General features: G+C 40.5%; 2 protein-coding genes across 10 annotated transcripts in view; one reads left to right on the top strand and one right to left on the bottom strand.

The window, feature by feature from the left end:
• The window catches only part of LONP2 (lon peptidase 2, peroxisomal), a 133503-nt gene that overhangs the window by 101394 nt on the left and 5086 nt on the right, over positions 1 to 27023 (top strand). For 2 of the 4 annotated variants that reach the window (XM_070613632.1, XM_070613633.1), the window contains exons 13-14: positions 5800 to 6007; positions 6430 to 6620. In XM_070613632.1, the coding sequence (XP_070469733.1) occupies positions 5800 to 6007; positions 6430 to 6620 (399 nt within the window). Of the gene's footprint in view, positions 1 to 5799; positions 6008 to 6429; positions 6621 to 9677; positions 10078 to 20755; positions 23267 to 27023 lie in introns of those variants that run through there. The other 2 variants (XM_070613631.1, XM_070613634.1) reach the window with 2 other exon arrangements.
• Positions 13021 to 27023, bottom strand: part of SIAH1 (siah E3 ubiquitin protein ligase 1) — a 34117-nt gene continuing 20114 nt past the window's right edge. For 4 of the 6 annotated variants that reach the window (XM_070613636.1, XM_070613637.1, XM_070613638.1 and 1 more), the window contains exon 2: positions 13021 to 18478. In XM_070613636.1, coding sequence (XP_070469737.1) covers positions 17628 to 18476 — 849 coding nt within the window. In that variant the 5' untranslated portion in view covers positions 18477 to 18478 and the 3' untranslated portion in view covers positions 13021 to 17627. Of the gene's footprint in view, positions 18479 to 18656; positions 18790 to 22487; positions 22627 to 27023 lie in introns of those variants that run through there. The other 2 variants (XM_008510480.2, XM_008510481.2) reach the window with 2 other exon arrangements.

Below are 27023 nucleotides of genomic sequence, written 5' to 3' on the forward strand. Positions count from 1 at the left end.
TGAGGATAGAATGGGAGGGGAGGAAACAGAGTTTGTGTGTAGGCAACTCTTCTCAGAAGTTTGGCTGTGAATGAATGATTGCAGAGATTTAAATGAGGTGGCTAGAAGGGAGTGTGGATGTCAGAGAGACAGTGTTTTCAAATAGAATCATGTTTGCTGATCTGAAGAATCCAGTGGAAAGAGTGGGACTAATGTTACTGGAGGAGGTGGGACAACAGCAACAAAGTCTGGGGAAGTGAGATGGGCTGGGATCCATAGTGTGAGTAGAGGAAATGTAATGAGGATACCCCTTTTCAAGGTATAATGAAGAACGGGGAAGAATATTGACTTATGTACAAGGAAAAGATTATAATGATGGAACAAAGATATGTTAGTTGCACAAAGAGAGAAGTGAAGCTAGGACAGAGCTGGTATGTAATGTGCAGGTGGTAGAGTTAATGGTCTTGAGTACAAGTGAGGATAAGAAAGTGATGGTCAGGGAGGGAGATGTTTAAAATTCAGATTTCAGAGGATATCTGCTTCCTCTTTGATGTGATGAGGACCTGTCAGTGAGTGAGTGAGTTAAGGTGAGGAAGCTGTTCTTGGAGTTAAGGAGGTGTTTAGAGAACAGAGGAGCCGGGTTGCAGATGAGCACCCGGTGTTTGCTGGACACCCAGCAGGATAGCAGGGGTCAGGTGGTCAGGAAGGAAAAGGGTGTTCTGAATGTAGAAGATAGTGAGGAGAGAATGAAGATGGAAAGCGGCTGCCACAAGCAGGGGCTTAGTAGAAGAGAGGAGGAGTAAGGTGTGAAAGCAGCAAGGAGGCCTCTTACTCACTAAGTGATAAACCTTAGTGATAAGCCTGCTTGAGTGTGATGTCTTCATCTGACACATGGGGCAATTATATGTATGTTTTTAGACAGTTTTTAGAATTTGGTGAGTTAATTTCTATAAAGCACCCACCATAGTGCCTGGTACATGCTAAAAAACTGAACAAACGTGAGTTCCTGCACCATACTCCTTTAAAAACAAACAGACCTATCCCCAGTCAGCCAAAAAAATCCCTGTTGTGTTTATAATCCTAATTTTACACCTTCATTTAATAATCCTTTACTGCCTCTTACTGTTCTTTACTTTCGTTGAAGATGAGTCTGCAAAAAAATATTAGTACCAAAAATGTTACTGACGTAGCAAACTAGCAGTGAGGAAGAAAGGTGAGAAGACACACTTTAATAAGTTGTACCCCTTTAGAATTCTCTAAACAGGTTAAAAAGTGAGTTCTAGGAACTTAGTCTAGATTTCAAATTTAGGAATAATATCATAAGTCACCTTTTCAAATAGAATAAAGTTTCCTAAAGAAACATGATCACTTAAACCCACTTTTAAAAAAATCTCTTCCTTCACTGCAAGAGGAAGAGCAGCAAAGACGGGAGGAGGTGCAAGTGTTGAGCGCAGAGACTTCATTCCCACGGCACATGCAGGCACAGCACAGACTCACTCAGAACACCAGCTGGGGGCCAGATCAGACGTGGAGGGATTGAGAAGGGTGCAGGATTCGAGTCACAGCTCTCTGATCTGATCGCTTATGAGACTGCCGTTAACAGTGGTAAACTCAGTTGCAGTTAACTTTTATTGATTACATGAACATCTTTGGGAGGGGAAATGAGAATCTTACAATTTTCACTTTCATCCTAGTGAAGCCAGGAGAAACCTCCACATTGTTAGATGCATATCCTATCTGGCAAAAAAAAAAGCCAACAGAAAAGAGTTCCTGTTTATCTCTGAGGGTAACAGTCTTAAACTCATGATTGTAAATTTAGTGATACAGTCAGTCAGAACAAGTGAGCTCTGTTCTTTCCAGGATAGCTTTCATCCTCAGCCTCAGAAAACCAGTCATCCAAGCCACAAATATTTCTGTGTAGCCAGTAAATCCCAAGAGTGCGCATCTGCACATTCCTGCCTCCATTCGCATCTTGCATTAAAGCCTCAGTGCTGGCTTCTGACAGCGGTGTATGAAAAGTCCTTTTCCAAAGGCCACTGCCCTTAAAAACATAAAAAGCGAAGAAGAGGAAAAACATGGCAGAATTTAAGAAGTGTCCTGAATAGAACCATCCAAAGGTGAATCCCGGAGATTCTGTCAGTACGCTTGTCCTTCACACAGACAGAATCAGGTGCCAGAAATGGGCAGGGTGTAGACACTGACACAGTGCCCAAGAAAATCGTGGCAGTAAACTACCTCTCCATTCCACGCCATTTAAACATGCTGTGCCACACGCCGCTGTGTAAGACAGCACCAGTGCTGCACACTCAGTCTGGCCCAGTGGCCCCCCATGAGTTCCTTGTGCCAGGAAAAGTCCCCGGCAGAAGGCTCTGAAAGCAGCTGGCTCTCAACAGTGGAGGGTCAGCCAGCCTGGGGCTGGCTAGCACCGCTGTGAGAGATGGCTCCGGGAGACCCCGGCGCCTCTCCAAGGGAAGGGCAATCTGACCTTCCCTTTTCTGAACGCTACTGAAATAAATTTACAGCTAGAACAATCAAATATTCATGAATTCAGCCTTGGGATCTTAGTACAAAGACTGTAAAGAAGTTGACAGATGGATAGCTGCTGTGGTGACAACCCTGGCGGGAGCATAACAAGTCCTAGATGAGCTATAAAAGAAACCAATTGTGGTGTAAACATCACTGCAGAAGGAACCTGCACCCATCCCACAGCCATCTGACAGCTCAGGTTGCATTTGGCAGGGAACCGTGCTTGTCTCTGGAAACAAAGTAGCCACAATATAATTCGTATCTCCAGGCCTTGGCATTGGCTGGCCTCTCTGTTATGATGGTTTCCTGGCCTTTCTCTGCCCCACACACTCCTACCCACATTTTAAGACTACTTGGCGTGTCTGACACCTGTCCCAGCTCCCCAGACAGGGGGCCTGGCCTCTTTAGGGCTCTGTGTAGATGGAAGCGCTCGGTAGACACTGGTTGCGCTCCCCGTGCTGGAGTATAACGGCCCCTTTGTCTGATGTCCTTAAGTACTCCGTCAGTTCTCAGAGGCGTTCACTTCTAGACCTCTCTGATCTGTAATGGAGCCTGGCTCAGGATGCTTGGTAAAGCGCTGTGAATAACTGTAAAACTCCTGACTCTGACGGCGCTGCAGGAGGAAATCCAAGTGGAAGCGTTGCCCTGGGCCTAGAAGGATCACAGAGTTGTGCAGATTTACTGTTTCAATCAAATAGCACTATTTGTAGTTAATCAAGAGGGAAGAACAGTGTGAAATTGGCAGTGATTACTCAAATGCTGCTTAAATACTGCTATCATTGAAGTATTAACAATGCAACCATACTTTGTAAGACATATTCTATTATTAATTAGGGTTTTCATTAAATTTTTAAATACTTCTTCAGTTTGCATATTTACATGATTGATGGAATTACTACAGAAGAAACTGACCATTTCTTTGAACAAGATTGAGTTAACAGATGAGGAAGCTGAAGTGCAAGGATGTACCAGTGGGAAAGTGAACAACAAAACGAACTTGAGGTGCTCATGTGCCACTGACATCTAGTGGGAAACATTCTAAGCCCTGTCTTGGCTGATGTAACTGATGATTCCACAAACCAGTAAGGAATTACAAACTGATAGGAAAGTACTGCTAGATAAATATAGTTTTAAAATTCTTGTGTTGAATCACTTACAAGGAATGCTAGAAGATACAGACTGTTTTGTATAAAGGGGTTAAGATGGAAAACTGCATTCAAGAGCAAGAAAGGAGCACGTATGTTACCCTTTAAACTCACGTGTACTTGCACTCTCCTCATTTCTGAGGGAAAAATACACAGAAGCTGGGTGCTTGAGTGTTACAATTTCAGAACACATGTCCTCGAAGACTCTGACTTCAGGTCTGAGGATTAAAGATTCTTTACTTCTTAGATGACTGCTGTGAGCCTCGGGCACAGGGACTCTAGGTGCGATGGGGACTCACGCCCTTAAGGCCCCCCACCTATGTATGTTGCTGTTGCGTTACACAGATTTGTCCTTAGCCCCATCTTCTGGTTGATGTTAGAATTCTTAAACTGTCAGGTTAGAATAAAGTGGGTGTGAGCCTGGATGTTTTGGGTTTGGCTGTGCATCTGCTGCCCTCTCCTTTCATTGAACAGTGTTACTTCTACCCAGTGTACCAGGACTCTCCAGCATATGGAGAGTGTTGGAAGACTGGTTTGGTTTCTTGAAGCAACATGGTAATCAACAAGAATCTTACTCCTGATCCTTTGGGGACATTTTTGGTATTATTCTGACATGAGTTTTGAGGATTTAGCTGTAACAAAGGAATTGTTTTTGTTATAGTAAACAAAATTGTGCCAAATGGCTTTTTCTATTAAATTAACACATGATTCATTATATTGAAGATAATTCTTTAGGATGAGTTCACTCAGCCCTAGGAAAGAGCCATGTAGTAAAACAGGAACCCTTGGCAAATTTCTAGCCAAAGTAGGTGTTCATTACGGTGTAGAGAATTGGGTTTATATTAGAAAAAACAAGTGTTGTGAACACTTTTATAAATAATTGTTTCTGTTTTTTCCATAAATAGTACTGATCTTTTGCCTGTTGATCTTTTGTGTCTTTCTCCTCAAGTAAATATAGATCAGGGCACATACAAAAGCCAGGGGAAGTGAACTCCGCTGCCCGGCATCAGTCAGCTGACGCTGCAGCGCGGCCTTCAAGTCTCTCACTTATCGTATGAAGTTCATTAGAAGTAAATTTTTTAATTATAAAACCAACTTTAAAAATAGGCTTTTATTTTACTGCTAAAAATAAATGTCCAATAGCTTCAGTGAATGTCACACATGATTGTGGAGTAAGTTTTAAAATCAGGATTGTCACCATCTAAGCCTCTTGAGAAAGGAATCAGCGTCAGCGACCAGCCCTGCAACCGGAGACTCAGAAACCCGCTGCTCCTCAAGGAGAAGTTCCTCTCGGGGGAGAGCGTGCATTTGGTTAGTGCTGGCTTGACATACTGTGCTCAGTTCCTCTGACACACACAAATTCTATAGGATAAGAAATTTGGAAGCTCAAAGGGTGCAAAAAGTTACTAGGACTGTTTTTCAACTGTTGCTTTTTATGTGTTTCCATAACATGGACGTGATGTGTTAACCTCTTTGGCGCATCACCTCGGCTCGTAATGTCAGGTGACTGATGCGTTCAGTTCAAAATGGCAGCGAGGCAGCATGCTGGGCCTCTGAGCACACGGGACAGGATCTAGGCCGTCACGAAGCAACATTGTATATGTCTATGCAGCAGTAACAGAGAAAGTAAGAAGTGGCAGAGAAGTAAAAGCAAAAGGTTTGAATCTACACTTTCACACGTGGCCTCTGCAGCTAACACATCTTAAATGTGTGTTAGAAAGAGGGTCTTTACTCTAAAACAAATTCATGATTACTTAAAATGAAGTCAGGTTTTGGAGTGTGTATAAATGTGCAGCCTAATAAAAATATTTAAGTAGATAAAACAATTGGGTTTGTTCCTTGAAAATTAGGGCATGTGTAACCTGATATGGCTGTTAAGAATCAAAGTTATTCACACGTATTTTAAGGTAAAATTGCTTCTGATAGATGCCACAGAGGAAGTTCAGCTTTCCTTCTGGCAGAAAGCCACATAGTATAGTAAGTGGTGGGTGTGACTCCAAATCATGTGGGTAAGAAGTCCTGTGACGTGTGGCTGGCACCGAGGCCCTCCGTGGAAGGAGCAGCCTCCTGCAGCGCATGGTGATTAGGTTAGCCAGCCTGAAAATACTTTGGCTCTTGCTGACGTAACCGATCATTCCTTCTTTCTCAGGTGTCTGAGCGTCTCAGTCAGCCAGGAGTGGCAATAGGTTTGGCTTGGACTCCCTTAGGTGGGGAAATCATGTTCGTGGAGGCAAGTCGAATGGATGGTGAAGGTCAGTTAACTCTGACTGGCCAGCTTGGGGACGTCATGAAGGAGTCTGCCCATCTCGCCATCAGCTGGCTCCGCAGCAATGCCAAGAAGTACCATCTAACTAATGGTGAGTGACCCAGCCATGGCTGGGATGCAGCTGTGAGCAAAGACGCGCCTTTGGATCACGATCCAGGAGGCATCTCACAGTCCTGTGACAAAGATTAAGAGGAGCTTTAAATTATTAGTTATACCTTCAGTAAAGTACAAACTTCTGATTTGGAACCCCTGTGAAAATTCTAGTTCCCATTTTTGGACTGTCTGGCTAATGCCTTAACAAGAAACTAATTCCAAGGGTCTGTCTTGTTTTTAATCATACTTGGAATAGACTGAAACTGTGCTTTCAGACCCTCACTCTAATTGTAGTACCCATTAACATTTTGAAGGATTCATTTACCCAAAACATTGATTTTTTATCCCTTTGATTTTCTTTTTTAGGAGAAAAAGCAGGCTTATTTTTTCTACATTAAAATCACTTTTTCCTTTTCAAAGCTTCTGGAAGTTTTGATCTTCTTGACAACACAGACATCCATCTGCACTTTCCAGCTGGAGCTGTCACAAAAGATGGACCATCTGCTGGAGTTACCATAGTAACCTGTCTCGCCTCCCTTTTCAGTGGGCGGCTGGTCCGTTCAGATGTAGCCATGACTGGAGAAATTACACTGAGAGGTCTTGTTCTTCCAGTAAGTGTGATGAAACCTATTTATATGATTTTTAAATTTTAATTAATATTTTTAATTTAAATTAATAGTGCTTTGCCTTCTTCCTATGAATACCTTATTTTAAACACATATAAATTATTATTTTGTGTGGGTGAGGAAGATTGGCTCTGAGCTAACATCCATTGTCACTCTTCCTCTTTTTGCTGGAGGAAGATTGTCACTGAGCTAACATCTGTGCCAGTCTTCCTCTATTTTGTATGTGGGATGCTGCCACAGCATGGCTTCATAAGCAGTGCTTAGGTCCACGTCCAGGATCCAGACCCTCAAATCCCAGGCTGCCGAAGCAAAGCTTAACCACTACATCCCCGGGCCAGCCCTCCATATTAAATTTTTATACCTGTAACTAATTCATATTTTTAAATTTTGATAAAAGAAAAACTGACGATTTTTCCCATGTTTTCCTTTCTACTTAGGAAGACATGCTGGGGGAAAAAAATCAGTCTGATCATGAGAAATATCAGCTGTTCAGGTGAAGATTTGAGGCTTTGTTGTAGTTAGCAAACTGTGTTAGTAGCTCTTTTTAAACTTTAAGCCCAATTCTTACCTTTTTAAGTTCCTGTGGGACCTTGTATCCTCCTATCAGATAGATTTATGGACAAATAAGTAGTGTCAAATGGAAACTGTAACAAAGACTAACCACGTCTAATTGCTAAATTTTGAAAAAGTCTGTCCATATGGGGCTTTGGGGCTCCAGTCCATATCCTAAACTACTGATAAAACACTGAGAAAATGTATGGAACTTGAGGGATCATTTAGGGCTTTAAGTGATTAGTTACCAGTGCCAGTCCATGACAAAATTTTGGCAGGTTCATAACAAAATGAGGGGGAAAAAAGGAATGTTCTTTATTCTGAGAAGGCCTTTGTTTTATGAGGTAATGGTGAAAGTAGATTGTAGAAGCACCAATTGAGATCACTGAAAATGCTCTCAGTTCCCCAATTTTTTTAATTTCATTAAACCAGAAAGTCATATTCCAAACCCTATTTATTATATTTGTAGATCTCTACTTAAAAGGAATGGCTGATCTCTTTTCTTCCCCTTACACGGAGGCACTGCATTTCAAGTGGCAGTAGCAATTAACACAAGGTGCTGCTGAAGGGAAACGAGCAAGGGCTTTACTGACCATAAACTCTTCAGTCTCCTGGTTAAAGATAGGAGACTAAGCAAGGAATAATGAGAACACATTCTAACGCTCGAAAATGAGTGGGGAGTCATCAGCTGATAGGTCAGCCAACTTCTGGAAGATGGAAGTGTCCTGCTGATCACAGAGAGTTAGAGGTACAGAGAGCCTTCCCAGCGTGAGTCCGGGAAAAGCACCGGCTCCAAGCCAGAAGGCAGAGACCAGGAGAGCAGGAAGGAGATGGGAACCAAAAGCTAGAGGGGATTCATTGAATCTCCACAGAACACATGGCTCCTCCACTTTGGGTGCCTGCTTGCAGGGCAGATGAGCACCCACGGAAAGGCTGCCCACCCCCAGGGAAGCCACGGCAGCTCTGAGGAAGCCTTCAGTTTGAAACGCTTCCACGAGACGTGAAGAAAAGCGGCGGCATTTAAGAGAAAGGCTAAGGCTAGAGAAAACGTAATTCATGAACAGAGGATAAGACAGAGCTCTTGGATTTAGAACTGAGAAAACAGAGTAGAACAAATTGTCAAAGAAATAATGGAATATTTCCTAGAATTTAAGGTTATCTTCAGAATGAAAAGAAGATTTCATCCTCTTAACTTTTCAGATCACCAAGGAAAAAATCTTTCTCATCAGTGACACCAAATGTGCAGTACCTTCAAAAGTCTAAGGGAAAAATGATTTTATATCTAGTCTTATAACAGCCTTACTATCAAGTGTGAAAGCAAAGTAAACAGATTCCTTGAATGTATGAAAATGCCTGTCTTACACCTTCTGAAGAAGGTACTTTGAAAGTGCACTTGAGCAGCATCAAGAAGAACCCTTGAGTGGACGGCAGTGGGGCAGGATGTAGCCGTGCAGGAGGGCCTCGCCAGCTGCCAGTCTGACGCAGCACATGGTCAGACGGCTGTCTCCAAGCCTTGCAGGTTCTAGATGGCATGATTGAGAACTGTATTTATTGCTGAATAACTCACCCCCAAAACAATACTGATTCTTATAGTTTCTGTGGGTCAGGAATTCAGGAGGCTTAGCTGGGCTCTTCTGGCTCAGGGTCTCTTGTCGCCCAGCCAAGACACGGGCCAGGTCAGTCATCGCCCGGTTACCTGGGCCTGGGGGATCCTCTTCCCACGTGGCTGGCAGATTGCTTCTGGTCGGCAGGAGGCCCCATTCCTCACCTGAGCACTTCTCCTTAGGCTGCTTGGGTCACCCAAGCATGGCGGCTGGCTACCTCCAGGGCAAGAGATCCAAGAAAGACAGATCCAGGCAGAAGCTCTCCTTTTTTATCACTTAATCTCGGAAGTCATATAACATCACTTCCACCACACTTTCTTATGAGTCACTAAGCCCAGCCCCGTTCAAGGGGAAGGGAATTAGACTCTGCCTTTTGAAGGGAGACCATTGCAGGCGTATTTTAAAACCACCACGAGAGCTTAGATTATTTTGGGGTGTGTTTTCTTCATCAAGTGGCACAGAAGTCATGGCTTTAACCCTGTACAGAAGAAATAATCGTGACACACAACTATGCTCTGTCAGAATGGTATTTGTCAAAATAACGTAATGCTTTATCAGAATCAAACTATACATAAGATGGCTGTGATTACAGAGTGGGATAAAAGTGTTAACCTTGACAGTGTAAAAAGGAATCAATCATGGACAGAAGTGCTCACACCCATCAAAAATTGAGTTTTCCCCCATTAAAAGGATTTAATGTAACATTAATTGAAATGTAAAGAATTTACTATTTATTAGCCTTTTTAGTGGCTTTCCTAGCTCATGCTGTAGCAAAATGGAAGATGATTTGAATGTGTTAAAATAGCAGTGAAAGAAAGGTGGTCAGGGTTTCTTTCAGAGCCTGAGGAGGACTACCACCCTTAGTGACGTCCCTCTCTCCTGACAGGTGGGCGGAATCAAAGACAAGGTGCTGGCAGCGCACAGAGCAGGACTGAAGCGGGTCATCCTTCCTCAGAGGAACGAAAAAGACCTGGAAGAAATCCCAGGCAACGTGCGACAGGATTTAAGTTTTGTCACAGCAAGCTGCCTGGATGAAGTTCTTAATGCAGCTTTTGATGGTGGCTTTACTGTCAAGGCCAGACCTGGTCTCTTAAATAGCAAACTGTAGGTCCAAATCTCAACTTTGCTGAATTTTAAATTAGGAAGTGCCAAAAGGTACTGACAGGGTTGATTTTATTCATACTGGGAAGGGTAAGCAAATTGTCCCTAATTTGGGAATATAATCACAACAGTAACAAACCTGAGTCATTACAGAAATGTTAATTCAATAAACTGATAGAAATTGAGTTCTTGTCTAAGTGGGATCATCACTGTCCCTGGAAAGGTATATAGCAGTGGCTCTCATTGTGGTCCCCAGAAGCAGCTGTGTTACCTGAGAACTTGCTAGAAACATAAATCTCAAGACCTGACAGCAGACTTTCTGAATCAAACTTTGTGGATGGGGCCCAGAAATCTGCTTTAATAAGCCCTTCAGGTGATTCTGATGCGTAGTCAAGGTCAAGAACCATTGGTATAGACCTTATCTTAGCAGCTGCACCTGCAGACTTTACTGGATCCTGAAAACAATCATTAGACGGGGAACTGGGCAAAGATGAAATAGTTAACGATTAGTCTTTGTGGAAAATAAAGTATTCGAGTGAACTCGATGATGAGGTCTCCACATCCCAATACCTATGCTGAGGGAAGGTAGCACTCAGAACAGCATTTATATTGGGCAGAATGGCATGTGTTAGCACACATCACAGAAACAGACTGGCTGTGAATGCCTGTCATCTTAGAAAAAAAGTCCAGCCCCCAGAGGGAGGCAGCCATCCATCCTGGGATGATCCCACACTTGATATACTGACTCCTGCCACCTTCCCTTCTATTCTTCGTTGCCTGTGCCAGTTCCCAGATCTGGTAAACTTTTCCGTGCCTGTCTTCTCCTGTGACTCAATCCACGGTCTGGATAACTAGGATGTAAGGCTTTTCTTTCCTTACCTGTAAAATGCAAATAACAGTACCTAAGTCAGTGTTACTGTGAAGAAGTTAGACTGCAGTGTAAAATAACATTGAGCAATTTCTAATTATCATTCCAGCCAGTAATGGACTTCAGAATCTTCTATTACAAAATGTAACAACAAATATATAAAAATACTTTGGAAATTCTTGGATGAGAATTGGGTCTGTGAGTTAGCCACATACTGTGCTCAGACCTGCTAGTAAAATCTGAAAGTGTTTGGGAAGACAAGTCCAGATCCGGGGCTTATGGCTGGTGGGAGCGTGCACACACCAGGAATTACGAGAACATTTCACTGACCATCTTACCACTATTGTAATTTTGTCATTTTTGTTCAGTCATCTTACATGGAAAGAAAAGAAAGAAACTATGATGTTATTTCGTTTAAAGCAACCAGAGGGAGCTAATCCACATCCAAACTGCTCTGCCTTGTGCCATCTAGCAGTGGCAACAGGCATGCTTTAAAAAGAAGTGGGAAGTTATCTGTATTCTTCAGGAGTCCTGAACATGCACTTTGTACTTGTCTGTCAGCAGCAGCAGGGCATCTCCTGTGCCCTCTGGCTTTATTAAGCATGCCTTTCCTTTCCAGAGGAGCTGAGAAAACCCTGATGTGTATGACATTTAACAGTATGACCTTTCTCTAGCATGGTTTTTGGTTTTTTAATTCTAAGCTTTTATTCACTTGTTTTTTACTGGCATGGCAAAATAAATTTTATCATTACTTACATGCACAGTGCTGTGCAACCATCACCACCATCTATATCCAAAACTTCCTCATCTTAAACAAACTCTGTGCCCATTCAACAGTAAGTCCCCGTTCCTCTATTCCCCCACACCCCGGTAACCACCATTTTACTTTGTTTCTATGAATTTGCTTATTCTGAGTACCTTGTGTAAGTAGACTCATGTAATATTTGTCCTTTTGTGTCTGGCCTATTTCACTTAGCACGTTGTCAGGGTTCATCCATGTTGTAGCATGTATCAGTTTCATTTCTTTCTGACTAATATTCCACTGTGTGCACAGGTCACATGTTATCCGTTCATCTGTTGATGGACATTTGGGTTGTTCCCACCTCTTGGCTCTTGTGAATCGTCCTGCCATGAACATGGCTGTACAGCTCTCTCTCTGCAAGTCCCAAGCTCTAGTTCTTCTGGGTGTAGACCCAGAGTGGAACTGCCAGATCACATACATGATTCTACGCTTAACTTTTTGAGGACGCACCAAACTCTTTTCCACCGTGGCTGCACCATTAGACATTCCCAGCAATATACAAAGGTTTCAATTTCTCCACATCCTTGCCAGCACTTTTCCTTTTTTCATAGCCATCCTAATGGGTGCGAAGTAGCACCTCCTGGTTTTGATTTACATTTCCCTACTAGTGATGTGGACTTTTTGTAGCACTGTTTTTAGTGTTACCCAGAGATCCCTTCTATCGCAATCAGCTGGGTTTTTTAATTGAAAATGCTGATGAACTCAGAAATTCCAATTCGGTACACCTGCAAGTCAGTCTTCGGATCTGTGTATTTAACCAGTACTCCATGGGCTTTTTATGTGCAGGCTTTTTAACGCTCTTCCAGTATTAAAACTAAAAACTTTCAGTGCCTTGGTAATCAAGAAATCTATACTGTCTGCTGGAGGCACACATTTGCCACGTGTCCCTTCTGTTTGAACCTTACTGCAAACCATGACAGAGGCAGAGTTCTTTAGTGTTTTTGACTACCTATTTGCAAATAGAGTGAAAAACACCATGTAAGTGGTTGATCCTAAAATATTTAACATCAGTCTATAAATTTATGACCATAGTTAAGGTCTCCTGATCATGAGAGTGGTATTTAAAGGATACTAAACGTACCTGAATTTTTTTTTAAATAAGAGGCAGCAATAAGTGTATGTCCTAAGTGAAACACAAAGATTTCCTTCTTTCCTTTTCTTCCCTTGACATCAGTCAAGATTTGCATTCTGTCCTAGCACAGATTCTCTTCCTAAGAGTGGGGATGCAAATGGGTGCCACCTCTGATTGGTAGAGGCTGCCTGCCATCCAGAAGATGCTGCTTCTCCTCTTCTGGAGGTGGCGACTAGTGATGTCCACCACCAGGAACTCCTGTAATAGGTGACGGGTCCACATTTAAGCCTTACCAAAGTCAGCCATGACGTGAGGTAATCAACTGCTGAGGGGAGAGTGGGCTGACTTCGTGTTTTCCTATTTTAGGAACCACTGAAATGATAAACCTTCCACAATGTTAAGTTTGTCACTTCTCTTTCCAGATCTAAAGTTTATTTCAGCTGGGATTATTAGATGTAAACATCAAGTTTGTTGTTTTTTTTTTTGATTAAGTAACATGTTCAAGCTCACATTATTTTGGCAAAAATGAATTGTGTTTGAGCACCCAGCCTCATGAAAATTTTATCCAGCAGCTTAAAAAAAAATCCAGACTATAGAAGTATAGTCATTATCCAGTTTCATGGTTTATGAGCCGGTGCTATGCTCTTTTGTTTCACTAACATTTAGTGGATGCTACAGTGAAAATCGCACTAACTAAAAAATTAAAAGAAAAACGCTACAACAGAAAGGAAATGGTAAAAGGATCTGAATAGACACATAGGTAATCCTGTGAGTGACCACTGAAATGTTCTAAAACAGCTTTATCAAAAGTTTTTGTTTTTTTTAATTCTAGGAAAAGCTTTATTTGCTATGAAAATTCACTTATTTAGAACATATTACTTATGGTTTGTACTTACCAGTGATGTAAAGAATGTGTTTAACAGTTTTGGACCTAAGAGAAAATCTTTCCTATTAAAAAGTTTTAAGTAAGTTCAGCTCTAACTTACTGTCAGTACATTTCTAGGCAATAGGAACTGAAACCCTTTAGCCTAACCCTAATCTTAACAGGACAGCGCAAGCTTGTCAAATGTGACTTTATAAAACCAAGTATTCCTCCATACCATTGTTTATGCTTTTCAGAATTCAGAAAGGCCTAATTATATCTGTAATAATAAGATTTATTTATCAGAGAAAATTCTTAAAGCTGTGTAAGATTAGGGAAAATGTCTGATTCAGCAAGGCACTGGGAATATGGTGCCAGGCATAAAGAGGAGCACATTATAGCACACTTAGCCATCTTCATTCCTGTATGAGGTATACACCATTACAACTTTTTACAGAGGAGGAACCAGGCAGAGCAAAATTAAATAAATAAAAGTTGGTAGGTAGAGGGTCAGGATTCAAACTCGGGCAGTTAGAACCTGCAGCCCACACTGTTCACCAAATATTAGTAGGTGCTTGATAGTATTAAACTAATTTTTGGGATGATGCTGTTTTTAGATAAATGTAAATGATCAAACCAGCTTCAGATGATAAGAGTAAACCAGCAAATAATCCTTTATGTTTGGAACATGCAGAGTGGGTAGGTGGGGAGGGCAATGACCAAGATTCTACCAGTACATTCACTCTATACGTTTCCATAATCCTCTGTCTCTATCTGTACCTTTCTTGTAAAACCTACATAAATGACTATGGTACTAGTTGGTAGGTCATACACTAAATTCACCCTATTATGTTCTGTTCTTACTCAAATTCTAATACAGCAGACTGACCCCCAGATATGTTTAGTTTGATGCAGTGTTTTTTTAATTTGGGTTACTTACCAATTCTTCCTCTCAGGAAACTGAATGAAATAAAATTCCACCCTTAGTAGAATCATTGCAGATGTCCCTGGATATAAAGAGCTCTTGAGCTCTGGTGGCGGAGGGGGGCCACTAAGATTTATGGTAACCCAAAATAATCGAGAGCCACTGACATTAATTTTAAAGTTTACAGACATCTGAGCCTTAAAAAAAAAGTCACACATGTAATAAAAATCACTCAGAGCAAAAGAAAAAATTGTTCTCCAAAGATCATTAACACATTAAACTGGCCCATGATTCAATTTAACAGGATAAATTCAAGTTTAAGAATACAAAAGCAAAGAACAAAGTTCAAGAGTGTCACCGACCCTCCACCCCATACAGTCCCAAGAGAAAACACCAAGACACCCAAAGAAGGAGCAGGCGCATGATTTGGAGAAAGTAGATTATTGATTATAATAGAGATGATTTAAGAACCAGAGACCTCATAAATCCAATCAAACAGACCCAGAAACATGGCTGTAGGTCTCATTATCCCTGTATACCAAGAATAATGGAGATGACTTCAAAAAAATATAGTTACATATCACAAGGTCAACCTTACTAGCTGTCCAACACACAGAATTTACTCAATTTGCATCAATTAGCAAAACATGAGGTTACAATGAAATGGGAAATCCTCACTGCTACCATCCACTGAAGCCTCTCCAGAAAACCATAATGCCAGTATCAAGACCTTAGAAAATAAAAAAGAATCTCAAGAATAGAATCAGAAAACACACAGAAATAGCCAAAAAGATTTACCTGGACAAATTGGACAAAGCAGATACCCAATATCAGGAGACTGGCTAGAATTATAGTCATGCCTCACAAAAGTTATCCAAAATGGTGCTTTTCTAAGACTGCTTATGTGGTGAAATGCTTAGATGATCATGCTGTGTGTGGAAGTGTGAGGCAGTTGCATAATTACATGATCAAAATTACATGATTTCAAAATGTGTGTAAGCACATGTAAATATAAAGGACTAGAAAAGAAAAATGTTTGCAGTCATCTCTGATGGGCTAACATTATCATCTCTTGTGTGCCATTTTCTAACTTCCACAGTTTATCTACTGAGCACATAATACTTTTATAATCAAAAAAACACTTTTAAAAAAAGTATTTTTAAAACACAAAATAATATACCTCCACAAAAATATTCAAACTATTAATGAGGGAGGAAAACTGCTTTTCTAAACGCACGTTAAGAGGAACAGACCTGGATATACATTTGTGGTTGACCTATTCTCTTTCGCCACAAAGACTGCCACACAAGCACTTGTTTCAACCAATTCAAAAAATAACGCTTATGTAGAGAAAAGACTACACAGTCTTCTTTCCTGAAAATGGTTAATAGGAGTAAATTCTGTTATCCAGAATTGGTGATGATCGGATAAGGGGAAAGTTCAAGTTAATTTTAACTGACTTTCTACGTTTTTAGGGTACCCATAAAATAAAATGATGTTGGGCCATTCAGAAGGCAATTTCAGAATCTTGCCAGGTTCCTCAGAATAACTAGCAAGCAGTTAACCACACGGTGCTAAAGGCATAATAGCAGCAGCCAACATCTGTTAGGTGCCTGTTATGTGCAAACACCGTTCTAGGGTAACTTATTTGTACCCCATTTAACCCTTTGAGGCAGCTACCATAATTAACCCTATTTCACATGCTAGGAAACTAGGACCCAGGGTCTCACAGCTCATAAGTGGGTTGGAGCTAGGAGTGCCGTGGAGGTCCCTTGGAAGTCTGGCTACAGAGCCCAAGCTCATAACCACTAGGGTATAAAATATTAACTCATTTTTATTTTTTTAAGAGGGAAAAAAGTGATCAGTATTTTAACTAATGAGTCTCCCAACAGAGTTGTGAGAATCAAAATGATAAGGGAGGAAAAAACAAGACTCTAATCCAAACAGAGGCCATATAACCCATTCTTTTGCTGTAGAATAAAACTCATCTAGCACACTTCAAATACAGCACACAATGCTTTTGGCTAGAAGGTACAGAACTGAGTAGGCGAGCAACTTTGGATTTTAATCAAACTTAGAGCTAAAGCAGACACATAAGAGTTTTTAATTTGCCAGATCTTCTTTTAATGAGAATTATAAAAGACCAAAAACATTTTTTTGCAAACTGCCTTTTTTTAAACAAATGATTTGCTTTTAATTACAAATACTGTGTAAGATGATGCCTTCTTTTGCAAAACCAATAAATACAAGAGCAAATTTTAAACATGTGATTTGTCCACTATATTTGGGGAGGGGGGGAAAGGCTGATTTTTTTTTTCCCCAGTATTTAAAAAAAATCAGTACTCCCTAACCTTTCAAAGAATGAGTTTGAAGGGATGACTCAACAGGAGGGAAAAAGAGAGCTCATCATATAGCTGCTTTAAATAGCTTTTGATAATTCTTCTGATGTTACCTTTCCTTTCTTGGAACTCATATCTTCACAAAATAGCTGAATTTAAAATATTTCTAATGAACTGATTAATGGGGGAAAGAAAATATGTATTGAACACATATGTATAAACTTTACCATAAACAATTATACATATCAAAAAGACACTAACTTTAAAAAGGTACCAAAAAAAAGGTGAGGAAGAACCTGAATTACAGAAAAGAAAGTCAAATTTATTTAATGAAAAACTAGAATTAATAAAAATTAGCAAATACACACAAAAAAATATACACACACAGCAGCACTATGTATTGACTCACGTAAGGGGAAAGCAGTGGTCCAAGACCACTCAACATGGCTTGTCAGTTAAAGGAAAAAAAAACCAAACACGCACACACACAAACGCGCACACATACAAAGGCTCACGCACGCAAAAACAAAACAAAAACCCCAATATTTTTCAACAGTACACTCAACCTACAACAAACACAAATTCAGAATTATTTTACAATGCTTCCTTTCTTAATACAAAAGATTCCCATCTTGGGTGTATATATATATATATTTCAGTGGTTTACTGTTGACTTATTTTTAAATATATTAGTGTTATTACATGCAACTGTTTCCTGTACTTAACAGCCTTTCCTTTTATTTACCTTCACGTGTCTAGCCTCCACCTACCGAAAGTTTCAGGTTAGCAGGCAGATGGGTGCCTTATTCTCTGTGAAATTAAATGCAATAGTTTTAAACACTGGCCAGAAAATGTTTGATTGCCATTTCAACACATGGAAATAGTTACATTGATGCCTAAATTGCCATTTTCTGCAAAAAGTTGTGCAATGCTGGTGTCAAAGACTAGGCAGTCACTATTCATAATGGCTGTTGCAATTCCCTCATGAATAGATCGAGGAGTCGCTTCCCAAGTCAATCGCCGCCTATGACCATTTAACTCAAGTCGATAAGCAAAATTTTCAGCTTGTTTGCGTGTTCCTATCAGCTGTACAATTGCAAAGAACTGCTGGTGACCATCGTATTTTTCCTGTTTCTCCAAGACTAACATAAAGTGAAAGCCAAAACAGGACTGCATCATCACCCAGTCAACAGCACCAGGAAGATTAATGTCTGTAGCAAGGAACACTATATCCTCGCCCTGCAGGGTCGTAATGGATTTATGCTGATGCATCAGATGGGGCATCACAGCATCCAAAGAGCCTTGCCATTTACAGGAAGCACCAGGGCACGGGCAGGAATAAGGCCTAAACTCACAGAGCTCTTCGTGGTCTGCTTTTTCTGTGTGTGGCAGAGTTATTTCACATCCAGAAGAGGCATATTTACAAGGGAAAAGTACTGAATTGGCCACTTTCTCCATAGCCAAGTTGCGAATGGATCCCAATGGGCCCCGGCAAGTCGGACAACATGTGAGCTTTGGGCGACAGTTGCTACAAACAAGATGGCCACTCTGACATTGAAGAATGGGTGGTAACACATAGTCAAAGCAGACCGGACACTCAAAAAGACTCGCCAAGTCATTGTTGGACGCAGTTGTGCCAGTCAGGGCAGGCACCCTCTGGGACGGTGTACACTTTGAGGTTCCAGTAGGTAATGCTGTTGCAGTCTGACGGCTCATTTCTGTAATAAAAAACATAAATAAAAATAAAAGGAGGCAGGAGAAAAATAATTACAACTATAACTTATTCTATAAATAATGTTTACATGCTAGAAATACTTAAGCACCGTGCAAAATTTACTGTGAGCAAAAGAATAAAGGAAAACAGGGTTAAAAAAACATAAATGACATGAAATATACCTTTTAATTATTAGGAGTTGTACACTGGATAAAATCTCTTTTCAAAATATTCCAGAACACATTTACAATCCACTTTCTTTAAAAAATGTTAGAAATTGTCCCTGGATGGACTACATGGAATAAATGCTGAAAGAGAAATTGGACTATAAACAACTAAGAAACTCTGTACAAGTAGCTGAAGTTCAATCAAATCTATTTTGATTGGACTTTCTCCGCTATCTCTGTGTTCAATTCCCCTAACTGAGTCTATTCCTTTCTCATTCTGTGTCAGCTGCTGAAAGCTACAGGGAATTATAAGTGATCCAAAGGATCACCAGGGTGTTGACTTTGATGAATTCCTCCTAATAGTGAACAGTTGTCTGCTCTAGAGGCATATTTGGGCAATGGAGAGTGTCACAAGGGGAAGGGCCTGCTGCCATCCCCTCATCCATCTTCATCCTCTAGAACGTTAACATCAGCTAGGTATTCATCTTGTTTCCTACTGATCAGTGCCTCCCTCAAAAGAGGGATAGAGGAGAAATGCAGGGCCATCCTCAAATAAAAGGTTTTAGTCTGGTATTTACAGAAAGTAAATCATTCTATTCTACTTCCATAATAAAAATCAGAAATAATTTGCAAAGGAGAAGGAGAGTCAGGAAAAGAAGGTAAGTAAAGATAAAAGCACCAGAGAGAGACACACAACATTGGGGCTTGGGGATTAGAGTCAACTGGTAAAGAATTCCTTATACCCTCGAGTTCACCAGTGTTGCTGGAGCATTTATCAGCACAGTAATAAACAGTGTTTAAGAGAGAGAGAGGTCATCTGGAAGAAATGATCCACAATGTGACTGACTAACTTGTCAGACTGAATGAAAGATGAAAGAAGCACTTTTTCCCAAGAATCTGCCTTTGCTGGGATGTGGCAGGCCACTATTTGTCTTGGGCACGACAAAAGAGCAGTCGACGTGCTAAGAATGCACTCCCAGTGACTTTATAAGCGACAGTTCTACAAAATTAAAACTGAATGCCTCAAATTTAATGTTTGCTCAATTATAATTATTTTGTTGCAAAGAATTTAACTTTCAAAAAAACAATGCTGGGTACCAATGTGACCATGTAAATGCAATTTGGGTTCTAGATTACTCAAGGATAGACAACCTTAGATGGGGGTTGAGGATGCAAAGAGAAAAAAAAGGTTAATTCCACTGTCTCTAAAGTTCAAAGGGAAACAAAAGTACAGCAGAATTCCATCACAATGTGGCTCATCACGTGCACCACATGAATCGGTTTCCACCATCTGGAGCCCTGTATATAGCAGGTGTCCTAGCCCAACAAAGGGACTATAAAGGTACTCTCTTGTAATCCAGTTCCCGCTGAGGAGATGCTATGTGCATATGAAGATCCATCATTTTAGGTCACTTGTGAAAGAGTGGGCTCAGCATTGCCCAAATGCCCTATATGTATGCTGTATGCCTAGTTCATGATCCATGTTATGCTGCTCACTTGAGTGAGCAACGTAATAATTGCAAGGCAGCTCCCTGAGTCTAAGACACCAATGCCTTTCAAGTCACTAAACCAAAACAGCTAATCACATGCAGGGGCAGTAAACTCAGTGTGTGATCAAATCAACGTAAGATAACTTACTAAGCAAGAAAACAATTCAATTTCTTGACCTAGCAAAGCAGTTATACGTTTACCATCAATAGTTCGGGCTCACCTTACAATATATCTTTATTATTTTTCCAAACATTGTAGAAAAAGCACAATTTAAATTCCCATTCAAAGTGTGAAAACAAGTAAATGTGCTGGTATTTCTGGTCAATGGAGGGATTACAAGATAGCAGCTGCTAAAACCTCCCAATGCTCCAAAGTTGGGAACCTAGCTCCATCTTCAAAGAGAAAAAGAATCCCAACCACACAGCAGTCCTGCAAAGTCACAACATAATGTGAAGTGTGATTTAACCTAAGAAAAGTACAGATCAAAAGAAACATCACTGTGAGCTCAATTATGCTGCAGCCATTCCACGATCCAGTCAGATTCCACTGGCTTACAACTTTCTCGTTTCAGTTTAAGCAACGCGGTCTCTTAATGTTAATACCTTTTCTCTTCCTTGTCCCAGCTGCTGGTAAACATGTGAGAAAGATGCTCCTCCAGGAGCACAGAAAAGGCAAGGCAGACTTCCCAGTCACGAGAAGTCGGGCAGCTCACAGCCTTGCCCCCAGAAGCAAAGACAATGTAACAGAGGCCCCTCCTGGACACATTCTGTTCCTAAGCATGCCCGGGGTAGGCTGTCAAGAAGCGAAGGTCAGCACCCTGCTCTGGACACTCCATTCACTTCTCAGAAGCACCAGCTACCGAGGAGGAGACAGAAAGCCTCTCCCGCCCTGAGGGGTTGACCACACCTCCCGGGGAGCTCAAATGTGCCTGAGACTCCAAAAATGGGAGCCATCACTGAGCTGTCCTCTGCTGGGCCCTAAACCTCCATCTGTCTTGGAAGTCTGTCTTCCCCAGATTCATCAGCTAGGCTCCGGCCAGTTCGGGTGAAGGACGTGGCTGCAGTGTGTGGTCGCGGAGCCGGTCAGCTGGGAAGGCCACCTGAAGCCAGGGCTGGGGCCCAGCCCCAACTAGGAAGGCCCACTGCAACCCAGAGCGCCTCCCGGCCTCAGGCCCCGCTGCCCGCCCTTGCGCGGGCAGCAGAGAGGGTGGGGGGCATCAAGCTCCACCCCACGGGGCCCAGGGCAACTCCAGGGCACCGCAGCACCCACCTCCCACCCGGCGGGGCAAAACTACTACCCCCAGCGACACTGTGCCTCAGCATTTCCACCAGCATACATTTAGGTCGAAACACGCTGTTTATGTAGTCCAAAATAGTCGGATATTGGCAATTTTGTATGGTTTCAACCCAAGAGCTACAAAGAGTATGGGGGAAATATGCCGCCACACAAGCCCTCTCCTGATCAACTGTGCAAACTCTTAAGTTTTTATAGAGTAAAAGCATTCTCCCCACTACATTCAATAACTATTTACTAGGGGTCAACTACATTTCCTCAATTCTAACTCACGTCTACATTTCTACCCCTATCGGCACCATATTTTAAATTTTCCCTCTCCCTTTGACAAGACTTTGCAGTGAGAGTAGTAAACACACATAACCATATTAACTCCTACTTTAACCTCCAAATTGAGATTATATTCTCTTCCCACTCTGGGAAGGCCAATTTAAACGGCCTCATTAAACAGAGCAGCTTGTTTTGCATTTGAACAAGCATTACCCTTGCCCCAATAAAGTCCTGGGTCTCAGATGCGCAGTGTGTCAGCTAGTGCATTCAGAGGTTTAACCTGTAATGACATCCTGCTTAGGGCAGCCTTTAAACACAGCACAAGCTGGTGTGGGGAGTAAACCCAGTGCAGAAAATTGCAGATGACCCACTTTCAGTATCAAATCTTAACTCTAATCACTTCCCCATCCTATTAATAGTTTCTTCAATCACCTCAACCTCATCTTAGTATCAGGCTACACAAAATATCATTAGGAACAGAAATATAATTGAAATTAGTCTGTCCATTGACAAATATAAACTACTATCACCTACGTTTTTATTTTCTAACACACAGTCATCCTAGATAGGTCTCCGGTTTCTAGCACAGGAGACTTCAAATATTTTAGGCAGAGAAACTCTTTCCAAACAGAATTAAGACAGAATCCAAATGCATAAAACAAGTAAAGGGGATAACTGATTCCTCAAGCAAAAAAGAAAATTTCATTTTTCTCCAAACTTCCAAAGGACCTGCAGACAGCCTTGTAGCACCGTCTGAAAACTATTAACCTATGGACAAACCTTTAAACTTACCAAGTGAGTCAGGACAGTAAAAGTGGAAGTGTTCTGGGGTCATCTACACTTGGATTAAAACCCAGTCTTCACCACCTGCTCAGCTTTAAAACTGGGACAATATTTCCAGCCTCCCATGGCTTTTGTCTGGATTAAAGGAGACAGATAATTTATGTATACCATGGGTGGTACATATGCCAAAATATGTAGGTATTCACCTGAGACCTCTGAAAGTTTCTTGCTCTGCCTGAGGTCATCATCTAGTTAGAGAGCTAGAGCTTGTGGGTTCCAGATATACACTTCAAAAGATGCCTTTAGCTTGTAAAGATGACCAAACATGCCCGCCAAAGATCAACTGCCATTTAACTAATTTTTAGCATAATAAACCTTAACAGAATTTCTAGACTAGACAGAATAGTTAAAAATCTCACAAAAACTACATTACACTAAGATAAGCCCACATATCCCAAAGTTAGCAAAAATTCAAATTTTAGCACGAGTGCACTATTATCTACACTTTCTAAAGCCTACATCTCAAGCCCAGTTTGGTATAAGGTTTAAAGAGATTTTAATCTAAATCAAAACACTTTTAGAATCAGCCTTTAATGTTGTCTTAGTAATTTCAGAGCATTTAACCACTGCTTTGCCACATATGTTAATAACATACTTACAGCAGTAGTATTCTCAATTTCATGTGAGAACATTTGTTTCCTTTTATAAATGACTGATGAAGAATTTCTCTGATTAATCATAAGCTCATGCCCGGCTACTCTAATTAATAAACAATGTTGTGCTTACCATTTTCTTGTAGTTTACAAATGCTACTACAGCAGGCAAATAATGACCCCTCAAAGACATCCACATCCTAACGCCACTGAACCTGTGAAAATGTTAGTTACGGCAGCAACAGGAAGTTAACACAGTTAAGTACAAAAGTTTAAACTGGAGAAAGTGAAAAGGATGGCAATGTACTGTAAAGCAAGTTACAGAAAGAACATACCCGGGAGGTATTTGGGGCGGGGGGGGGGGTGTGATGCATGAGAAATCAGAAAGACTGCCTCCTGCAAAATGACCAATGAGTGAGTTATCTGAGTAGTAGGATACTGGTGATTTTTAGCTATATTTCCTTCAAAGGGAACAATAAAGAATGTGCTTTGTAGAGATTAGTCTGATTGAGAATTGTGAAAACAATTAGTCAAAATAAGAAGATTCCCATTCTTAATTTAGTAAAAAAAGATAGGATGCAAATACCACTACCCCTCTTACTTGTCCAAAAATTATTCCTAGAAATGACATAATATTTATTGTAAAATAAAAGTAGAGGTTCAGATTAGGAATTTGCTCTCTATTACGAAGAATCGATGGGTTAAGTAAAACTTCTCCATTCAACATTTCAAGGCTTTCCTCCTTTCCTCAACTCCTTTTTGCAAAAAAAGGAACCTTCTAAATTTGACATTGTGATGGGTATTATGCAGAAAATGTTTGTTAAATTAGTGTTAAAAGTCACTTCTATTTTAAGATTTACTTCTCACAAACTGACAAAAATTTAAGGCAAGTCTCCTTAAAAATTCAACAGCTTAAAATGCCAGAAGTTAAAAATCAAACTTCATTATAAAACAATGCTAAGAAGAAAAATTAAACAACCTATTTTTTAGTTTCCAGAACTGCAGCGAAGTAATGAGAAAATTTTTCAAATTGTATATATTTTCCAAAAAGCTTTATTTTCCTGAAGATAATTCTGAAAGTTTTGTAGCTATAGAAGAAGAGTTATGTGTCTGGTAAGACTGATAATCTTAAGTGAAGAAAGCCCAGGACACAGGACCTGAAAGAAAGCTGCCGTAAAAACAGAAGTCTGAACAAAGGTGACGACACAGTAAAGGGAGAGGAAAATGCAAACCCTAACTCAAATGTGAAAAGCAAAGTACCACTGTATTTTAAGGCTTCCATCCCTGGTTACAAACAGCATATACTTATAATCAGAACCTATTAGGCACTAGGCTAGATATTGAGATATGATGATAGAGGAAACACAAAGTAGGAGTGAGATGCTTGTGAGATGTCTAATCAAAAAAGCAGTGGATACACAAAAGAGTTAAGACCAGAGATGAGGAGCTGTTAACACACAGATGCTATGTGAAGTCACAGAGAAGAGGAGCTTGCCTAAAATAAAAGAAATCCCAACATTAAGATTTAAGAGCTCATTAAAGCAAAAGGTAGTGGGCCACAGACTGCAACAGCTCTCAAACTTTATTGTGCTTCCTTATCATCTCGGGATCTTGTTAAAATGCAGATTCTGATGTAGAATGAGAATGACTCTAAAGCTAGGCCTGAGATTCTGCATTTTTTAACCAGCTCCCAGGTGTGGCCAATGCTGTTGGCTGAGGCCCACAGGAGTTGCAAAAGCCTAAAGAACTGAGAAGGAAAGCAATGGTGAGAGAAAACCAGGAGAGGGCAGTATCTCAGAAGTCAAGAGAAGATAGGGATTTAAGAAGATATATAAAAACTCATGTGCATGTAAAAGAATGAAAATTGACCATTCTTTTTCACCATTCACCAAAATAAACTCAAAATGGATCAAAGACCTAAAGCTGAGACCTGAAACCATAGGGTTTCTAGAAGAAAATGCAGGCAGTACACTCTTTGACATCAGTATTAAAAGGATCTTTTCGGACACCATGTCTTCTCAGACAAGGGAAACAACAGAAAGAATAAACAAACGGGACTTCATCAGACTAAAGAGCTTCTTCAAGGCAAAGGAAAACAGGATTGAAACGAAAAAACAACCCACTAACTGAGAAAAAATATTTGCAAGTCATACATCCGACAAAGGCTTAATATCCATAATATATAAAGAACTCACACAACTCAACAACAAAAAAATCAAACAACCCGATCAAAAAATGGGCAGGAGACATGAACAGACATTTCTCCAAAGAAGATATACGGATGGCCAACAGGCACATGAAAAGATGTTCATCATCACTGATCATCAGGGAAATGCAAATCAAAACTACACTAAGATATCACTTTACACCCATTAGAATGACAAAAATAACTAAAACAAATAGTAACAAATGTTGGAGAGGTTGTGGAGAAAAAGGAACCCTCATACACTGCTGGTGGGAATGCAAACTGGTGCAGCTACTATGGAAAACAGCATAGAGATTCCTCAAAAAATTAAAAATAGAACTACCATACGATCCAGCTATCCCACTACTGGGTATTTATCCAAAGAGCTTGAAGTCAGCAATTCCAAAAGTCCCATGCACCCCAATGTTCATTGCAGCATTATTTACAATAGTCAAGACGTGGAAGCAACCTAAGTGCCCATCAACAGATGATTGGATAAAGAAGATGTGGTGTATGTGTGTGTGTGTGTGTGTGTGTATACACACACACACACACACACACACACACAATGGAATACTACTCAGCCGTAAAAAAGAACAAAATCGTCCCATTTGCAACAACATGGATGGACCTTGAGGGAATTATGTTAAGTGAAATAAGCCAGATAGAGAAGGACAATCTCTGTATGACTCCACTCATATGAAGAATTTAAACATGGACAAAGAGAACAGATTAGTGGCTACCAGGGGAAAGGTGGGGTGGGGGGTGGGCAGAAAGGGTGAAGGGGTGTACCTACAACACGACTGACAGACAATAATGTACAAGTGAAATTTCACAAGATTGTAACCTATTGTTAACTCAAAAAAAAACTCATATGCAACAATATTAGAATACATTATGCTTTATTATATTCTTATAAGAAACTTGTATTATTTCTATAATCTGGGGAACAAAATTAAAAAAGGCAACCAGCAGACATGCTTAAACATGCAAGAACTCAAGGAATATAGTACCCATGAACCCTTAAGAAAATTACTTGATTAAAAACAAATCAGGTGATGAGTCAATAATTAATTTAGAAATAGTGATCCTGTTGTAAAAGGATTAAAGTTAGTCAAAAATGACACCATTTAAATACAGAACTAAGACTGAAACTATAAGGCATTACAATTACAAATTAGAATCTAAGTATTATAAACCTCGGCAGGGTGTAAATAATTACATTAAAAAAATATGGTAAGGAAATAGCAAAAATAATAACACAAGTCAACCATGTGGCATCTGCTGAGAGATCAAGTAAAGATTAGGCCTAAAAGGTGTTCATGGATTGGCAATATAGAAGTTCCTGGTGACCTGTGCAAAAGCAACCTTGGAGATGCGGCTGGTGTGGAAGTCAGACTAAAGAAAGCAGAACAGGATGCTCTGTTAACTTGAGAAGTAGGACTGTGGAGAGAAGAGGCAAGTTAGATGGTAGCTGGAAGGCCTCTGCGAGTTTTTTACTTGGTTCCTTTTTTCATTTATATTTTAAACGGGAAAGACCTGAATACAGTGAAAGCTGACAGAGTCCAGAAAAGAGGGTAATCCCAAGAAATGGAGCAATGTGATAAAATAAAAGTCCTTGGTAAGATGAGGGGGGATTCAAAACTCAAGACAGAGTGACTAGACTTTGTCAGAAGAGATACTTCTCCATGGTAAGAACAGAGAGGA

This window comes from Equus przewalskii, chromosome 3, assembly GCF_037783145.1.
Source record: "Equus przewalskii isolate Varuska chromosome 3, EquPr2, whole genome shotgun sequence".
Lineage (NCBI taxonomy): Eukaryota > Metazoa > Chordata > Mammalia > Perissodactyla > Equidae > Equus > Equus przewalskii.